A 7957-nucleotide genomic window follows, 5' to 3' on the forward strand; every position below is an offset into this window, starting at 1 on the left:
AAAAGAACAATATGCATTTTGCTTTGTGACTTTCTACTCTTTCAAGTTCAACATTACCTGTTGATGTGTTCAAATTGCTCTTGTGATTCTTTTAACAAAAATCCATTCCCATCGACACCAAATGCTTATTAAATGTTCATGGGACAGTTTGTCTCATGGAATTTACTTTGGAGCAAACAGATACATGGCAATGTTTATCTTTGGTGTTTGAAAAAGTCTTAAACAATGTAATAGTGCCCTGAGAAATGTCCTCGCACATCATTGTTGCCTGCATGTGTACCCAGAATTTTTATTGGAATACTGGGGCCTAATTTGCAGCATTTCTCTTTTTTGTTAAATGTTATTTTAATGGGTGTTTCATTTTGTAATGGTAAATTTAACAAGAGGAGAAAAATAAACACTTAATAGCATTGGAAGAAGATGAGTGGAGCCTGCACATTACTTGCAGTACTCCTTAACAGGATACCTGACTGAGGAATCTAAGTCATGCAAATGAGGGACTCTTTTAATGGTATATAATGCCAGCCCTGGGAAACTTCACTCTGGAACTGGAACAAATAGAAATTTAACTGGATTCCCGATGGAGAATTACTACAATGAGTATTAAGTTAACCAAAAGTCTAAAGGGGATACTTTCCATTCAAACTTCTCAGTCTGAATAAACGTATAAAACATTTGGTACTTGGTTAAACATTCCATCCTATGTCTTGTCTAATATCGCATTGACTGAAGCCCTGTAGTTTCCAATGACATTTTACAGTCATTTGTATAATTTGCCCACTATGGACTACAGATACCTGAATTCCCTTTACATGTTCCCTGTGCTGGGCAGAGTCCAAATATTCCACATTAAATCTGGCATTGGGTGTACAAGTGTTTCAGTCACATATTTGCTCTGTCACAAAAGTGCCAGCCTGTGTGACATGAGAGATGCTGAGCACATGCCTATAGCTGTGTGATTTAATTTAGCATTGTATTCCCGTAAAGTAACATTAGGAATCGATCATGTATCATTCTAATGATACACAAGAGTGATTAAGAGGCAGTAATCTTACCAAGTGCTTCAGGTGACATCAGAAACCATGACAACGAAGCTGGAGTCATTTGTAATTGCTATCGGAATCACATGACAGGGTCACAACCTTAAGTCACCCCTGTGTCTCTGCTCTTTTTACAATGTCTACCTGCAAATTTGGCAGAATTGGGCATCGTGATAGCTTCATGGGCCCTGTGTAATAGATGTGAGATAGTGCTGCATTCAAGGAATGATGATTGTACAGGATTATCGAGTTATTGTTTATTTGGTGTCCAGGCACGGGCATAGCAACCCATCAATAGAACCATACAGGAGGTAAATCATGTAGAGTGGGCAGGAATTAGAATACTCAAAGGGACAAGTTCCCAATTACCTCCCCTGCTGAAATATCTGTGCACATTTCACAGGAGTTATTGCTTTTTAACAAGATTCATACCAGTTGAATCTCTGCAATGGATTTTGCATTGTTCCTGCACAGTAATGCAGGAGAATGCCTCAGATAGTTTTACAGAATTCGAGCACCGTTCAATGACTTAAGATTAATACATAAGGCAAAGTAGCTGATGTGATTCGATCGCATGGACTTTTTTAGGTTAGTCGCTGAAAGTGGGAATTTAATATTACGGCTCTCAAAGGTGTGACAACGCCAACAATTTGCATTTATATTGCACCCTTCCCGCAGGATAGCGTGTCAGAACATGGAAATTAAATTTCTTTTAGCTACATTTAAACCCAAATCGTAAATGATTCGAAGCAGTGTAATTCCAGAATGGCAATATGGCCGTTCAGACAACTAATTGCCAGCTGTGACGTGTGGTCTTAAGACTTTCTCTCTTAAACGTCCTCCTGATGTAAGAAGTTGACAGATGGCCTCCATGTGCTGCATTCAACTACTCCTAGACCTCACACACTGTAACTGCTAACACCGACTCCCAGTACCCTGGGGTCTGACCGTATTGGCCCAATTCCCAGTCTTAGCTAGGTGTAGCCTTGAAAACACATGTGCCTAACCTATGATATCAGATCTCATAAACCCAAAAAGTGCCACAGGCTAATTCTTTGTCAGAATTTTAAATCGCGATTGCAATGTGCGATATTTTTCCTTGGTGAATGCCTGGTTTGGGTATGTAATGGTAAAACTAACTGCGGTGGTAAAGAGAAGGGACAAATAAAGAACGCAGATGTAGTCAGAACGTACTTTTATCCTTAAGAAAGAGCTGATCTGAATGGCAAAGCAACGAATGAATGCTGGGATGGCAGGTTTGATTTATCTGCACAGGTTTGATCAAAAACTGGTCGGCTAAATTTTGCCTTCAAAGAAAGCACAGTTGGAGGTTTTTGTGTAACATAGCAAATTGCATTAAAAATATCCAAGCATTTGCATGACTTCCTAATTTGACAGAGTTTTACCATGATGTATGTCTTCTGACAGCTTCCTGGCCTGTGTTCATCTAAATTTCTATTGTACAATTACTAAATACATTTTTTTTGTTCAATTCAATGCTCTTCACTATTTAAACATTCTTGAATATGGCTCTTATTTTAGAGTTTCCCACTGCTACATATTTATCCGAATCTGTAACACTGTAGAAGACATTGCAAATTGTTTTTTTGGAACAAAGACTTTATTTGCTCGAAAGTATTTTCCATCATATTTGTTGTAACACACATCTCCTATATAAATTGCCCCAGCTACTGAAATCTTGACTCGTTTTATAACAGTTATTGCTTTTTGACAGGTTTATATTTGCTGTTGTTCTGCATAGGTCTATACAGAGAGCAAAAGCTGTTTCATTGGAGCCTTTTTTTATACAAGTAATGCAGTGCAGTGCTTCAGATAGTGTCGTTCAACTGAAGTGATTTTGGAGATTGATATTACCACATAGAGAAGGTAGTTGATGGGATTCTGTTCACTTTCTTCCATTAGTTGTTGAAAGTGGAGTCATATGTACTAGATTATTGTATTTCACACAGATTCAAAAACGCTGCAATATTGTTAATGTTTTGGTTTTAGTGTCTCGATTGAGAAGCCCATTTAAATGAGTTTTTCTTTTGCAGATTCCGGTTCAAATTATTTTTATTTTTTCACATTTTCTGTATTCATGGGGTTGAGCACTTTTGTAAGAACGTATTCACAACTTATTCATTGGACAAGTGAAATAAATATAAGCATTTCATTACAGAAGGACTTTAATGCCTGTTCCTCATTCAAGCAAGATAGAAGAAAGGATGTTTATCTTTTCACATTAGTTCTGTTTCTGCAGCTCAGTGCGCATTCAAGTTAGGACTACAAAGTATGCATACAGTATCACCAGAACAAATTGATGCCTGACTGTGTCAAATTTTAGAGACATTTTACACAGAGAAACTGCTGTAAGTAGTTCCAATAGTTCAGGGAACACCGACCGGTCTGCTTCAAGTCCACGCCCGACCCACCTCACCATCAGTGGATCAGCTTTCCCACTCTCCCCACTTTCTCGAACTCTGTCCCAGAAGGGAATAGGGGATGGGGAGGGTGAGGCTTGTGTGAAGTATAAATGCAGACACAGACTCATTGGGCTGAATGACCTTTTTTTTGTACCATATCATAGTTTTCCATTTAATTCTATGAATAAGGCACTACACATCAAAGTATATATGAATCCAAGAAGCTCATTGAGGCATTTTGGCACATGGAGGTGCAAGTATTGTTAATTATAAAGCATTTATTGTCTCAAAACAAGCAGTCATGCTCACGTGGTCCAAAGGTATTTTCTCCTATCAGCCATTTGTGATATTGTGCAAAGCACTTTGCCTTCTGTACAGGTGAAATCGCAGGGAAATCGTGCCAGTAAATCGTATTGAATTAATAACGTTTTTGCATTTTTCAGGGATCCAGCGGCGCCGGCTCATTCCTACTCCTTTGCCCGATGCTTCGTCCTTGGGACGGAAACCGACCACGGGAGCAGGGCAGTGGGTGGATCTGCCACCACTGCCGGGCACTCTGAAAGAGTCGTTTGAAATTAAGGTTTATGAGATTGATGATGTGGAACGGTTACAACGACACAGGCAGGAAGAAAATGAGGTCAGTACATTTAGTACAACAATTTTAGACACCCTGAGTTATGGCTTCGGTGAAAAATGGCTGCTTAAATACAGGCAGAATACAACGGCGTACAGAAGATTGACTGCAATTAAATGACTATAATTATTAATTTTACAATGCATATGTTGAAGTGCCCTTACAAAGAGGAGATAAAAATAATTACTATCCACAATTAATCATGGTTTGCCAGGAGAGATGGTATAGGAGAAGAAAAATCTATGAATATATTATGAATGAACCTTTGCAGTTTTTGCCTGCTATTATCAAACTTTATAGTCGCTCTGCACCAGGGTCATTAACTCCTTTGCAGAGGAGCAAAAGTATGCTCTTTGGAATTATATTACATCAGCAGTATTATAATCTGATTTGCTTCCAATTAACTAAGGATTATGCATAATATCCGCTGTCAGCCTTTTAAAGGATTTGTCATTTTAACTTTTGTTTTATCTTTTTCACTGGCGTTAACTGTGCAGCAGCCTTTCCAAGACGTTGACAAGGTAAGAACCTTGGGCAGATTTATTATCCTCCCTGCACTTTTCCCTGAGTTCATGAAAGTTATAAACGTAAAGTGGAAAATTCTAATTTCTTGTACGATGGCTTGCTGTGAAGGAATGGTTTAAAACAAGGGCAATGTCTTCCTTGCCTGACAGGGCTTGTTGTACTTCAACACAAAGCTGAAGATCTTGGAGAAGCGTCAGCAGAGGATAAGAGAGTTAAAGGCAAAGCACGAGGTGTTGAAAAAGGAGCTGGAGGATACAAAGGACAGGCTGATGATGGATCCTGATAAATGGAATTCTGAGTGTAAGTACATTGGAAGCTTTTTCCATTCCGTCAGAAAACCTGCGGGTTGGGAGAAAGAAAAGGTTTATTCTTCATATGAATGATATGGTAATTCCGTTTACTTTCCTATCAAAATGCAAATAGCCACTTGAGCAGCAAGTCTACCATGATATACTGTGTGTGATATATATGTAGGTGCAGCAAACTCCAGGGAGGAAAGCTAAAAAAAAGGTCACGCTTAAATGATCCTCTGGCTTAAAACAAAATCCTGTCCCACTTCAGTGATTCCAGGTGCAAATCTCTGTCAAAGAAGCATTCACCTGCCAACACTCGGGAGCAAACTAAGAATTTATGCATTTAGGAACAGCCTAATTTATTAATTCAGTAGGTAGAGGAATTTTCAGGAGAGTCAGATTTATTACTGCCTCAGGAGTTATTGGGTGAGGATGAAAGAATAGTGCTGAATTTCAGGTATAATTCTAATCATTTTGGAAAAGTCCTAGACTTTTTAAGTCATCGATCTGTTTTTGGACTGGACTCTTCAGGACTCTGCCGCAGGTCATGTAGATGGGATAAGAAGATGTTTTCCTGCTGGGATTGGGATGTCCTGGGACACTTGCAACATCATTGGAGGGAGGGGAGACCAAAACGATTCATTTCTTTCGTAATCTAGTGAAGGTATAGAGAAAGGAAACAAGTCAGTTTCCTGGTTGGTAATCCTGGTAATCTCTGGAAGCTCACCCAATTTGTACGTTTTGCCTGAATGTTTGGAGCTATCCTGATTTTAGGTGATCCAAGTTCAAATCTAAAAGAAACTTGACTGTTTTATCTGTTCAGAAGTTAGCAGTTTTCAAGAACAGGATTGAAGAGTGCCTCACAAAAAACTAATACAGCTGCGTCAAAATATCATAGCTGTTCTGGAAGGGTAAAAAGACCTATTAATGTGTTAAAGAATTCTTACTCAGCAACTGGCAATCTTGCCATTGTGTGGCCCCCAAATTAACGTGAATACATGATCTTGAATGCCCGAGGCATTGTTAATTTGAGGTCACACATTGAACACTTTTCGTGCAGAATTTTTTTTTATTCCTTTTTCTTTTTGAAAATAATTCTTCAAGCAATATGCAAATCCCAACCATTGCAGAGCCCGGTATTGTTACTCCAGTAGTACTTTGAGCTTGTGCTACTGGACGAAGAACCTCTTTATCCCCAGGCAGCAGGCTATGGATTTTTCTGTTCTTCTCTATTGATATCCTCCAAGGGTAAACAACAACAACTTGTATTTATATAGCGCCCTTCACACAGGGTAGTGTCCCGGAGCGCTTAAAGCATATAAATAATTGAGCCGCATTTATTTAATTTTTTGTGTGCAGTCTGAACTCCAGTTATTTACTTTATTCAGCAAATAATTCATTACATTTCATCTCTGAGCTACTTACTTAGTAGGAGTAACATTTACTTTCTCAAAAAAAAGCCTTCTTAGTATGTTAAGAATTTCTGCTTCTGGTAATAGAATATCATTGACATGTAGATTTCATTAGAGGGGATACTATTTAGTGGGTTTAGAAGAATTAATAACAGGACCACCACATTAAGGGATTCAAGCGTAACAATACAATCGACGTCTCAGCAATATCCATGGATTATAATTTTCATTGGTAAATTAAAAAAACGCTACTTTTTTAAGTGCTTAACACGAGATTGTAAAGAAGGGCCAGGGTTTTATCACTATCATCAACCATGAAGCAAATTCCCAATCCGAGTAGTGCGGTGGGAAGGGGCCAGGTAATTCTCTACATGGAGAGAGGGAAAATCGAAAAGTGAGGCACACTGGGTCACATTCATGCATCACTTAACAACTGATTACAGAACAGTATCATCAGAGGTCACCTCCTGCCAATTCCCAGTGGGGATTGGTACATGTTGTGGAGGACTGAGATAGAGAAAGAGAGAGAGACAGACAGAGAACGGATTAATTAAAAAAAGAGAGGTAAAGAAAGAGTCATTGTAAGCAGATCCTTCGCATGTTTACTGAGAGGATAAAAGAAATGATATTAAATTACCAACCATTATGAAAGTGTCATTTATAATTGCACTGATGTGTTTATCTAATTCATTTGTGCTACTTTTCTCCCCTTATAGTTGAGGTTGACCCAGACCTGGATAAAGACTCCCTGGAGTATTTGGAAGCTTTGGAAGAGGTAACAGAGGAACTTGAGCAACGTGTCAACCTATGCAAGTCAAGGATCATGATGGTGACTTGTTTTGATATTGGTGTGATCATTGATGTGCATGATGGACCAAGGGAAGTGCAGGTTTAAAGGCTGCCATTTGGTGAAAAGGATTAAAACCCAAGTCATTCTACGGTGGAAGTAGGCATGTGATGAAGAAATAAATGCTTGAGGCATTATGAGTAAGAAGACGTTGGTGATGTGAAGACAGAAAAGGTGACAGAGGATGTTGATGGGAGAGTTGCTGTGGTGACAATGAATCTTGATGGTGAGCTGTGTAAATCAATACAGTGCCTCAGAACTTAAACTGAATGAAAGTTTAAACTGTTGATAAGAGCAATTTCCTTTCTCAGAAGGAAGAGAGAAGGCAATGTAAACCAGGAAGAAAAAGAACCGCAAACCTTAAAGTGCCTTTTTGACCGACTTGATTTATTTGCATTGGTGCTAGTAATGAAACCAGCTGTACACACTGAAACAAATTGCTTATTTTATATTGTATATTGTATTTATATGATGTATGTAAAAATGTCATTGTAGCAAAGCAATAAGTAAATTATGTTCACATCACGGACTTTGCCTTCTCATTTAAAGGAGAGCTGTTTATATGTTTTCAATTTCAACATGTTCCCTTGTATATTAATATTCCATTGTATTCTGTTTTATTATTGTTTTTTATAGAAACAAAGTTCCATGAGTTGAGGCATGTTATGAACTAAGAATATGAAATGTATTGAATTTTTTGGAGACTTTTTATATGAAATCCTGTCTGTTTTTTGTGCAACTTCTTTTTACATACTGATATTATTACAGAAGGTTGGAATGAAA

At 38.3% G+C, this 7957-nt stretch overlaps 1 protein-coding gene across 1 annotated transcript in view; it reads left to right on the plus strand.

Moving 5' to 3' along the window:
• kif26ab (kinesin family member 26Ab) overlaps positions 1-7587 on the plus strand; it is a 98702-nt gene extending 91115 nt beyond the window's left edge. The window contains 4 exon segments of the mRNA XM_042338298.1: positions 3907-4100; positions 4595-4618; positions 4772-4922; positions 7044-7587. Coding sequence (XP_042194232.1) covers positions 3907-4100; positions 4595-4618; positions 4772-4922; positions 7044-7222 — 548 coding nt within the window. The 3' untranslated portion in view covers positions 7223-7587.
• The last annotated feature ends 370 nt before the right edge of the window (positions 7588-7957 follow it).

This window comes from Callorhinchus milii, unplaced genomic scaffold (genome assembly GCF_018977255.1).
Source record: "Callorhinchus milii isolate IMCB2004 unplaced genomic scaffold, IMCB_Cmil_1.0 Scaffold9, whole genome shotgun sequence".
Lineage (NCBI taxonomy): Eukaryota > Metazoa > Chordata > Chondrichthyes > Chimaeriformes > Callorhinchidae > Callorhinchus > Callorhinchus milii.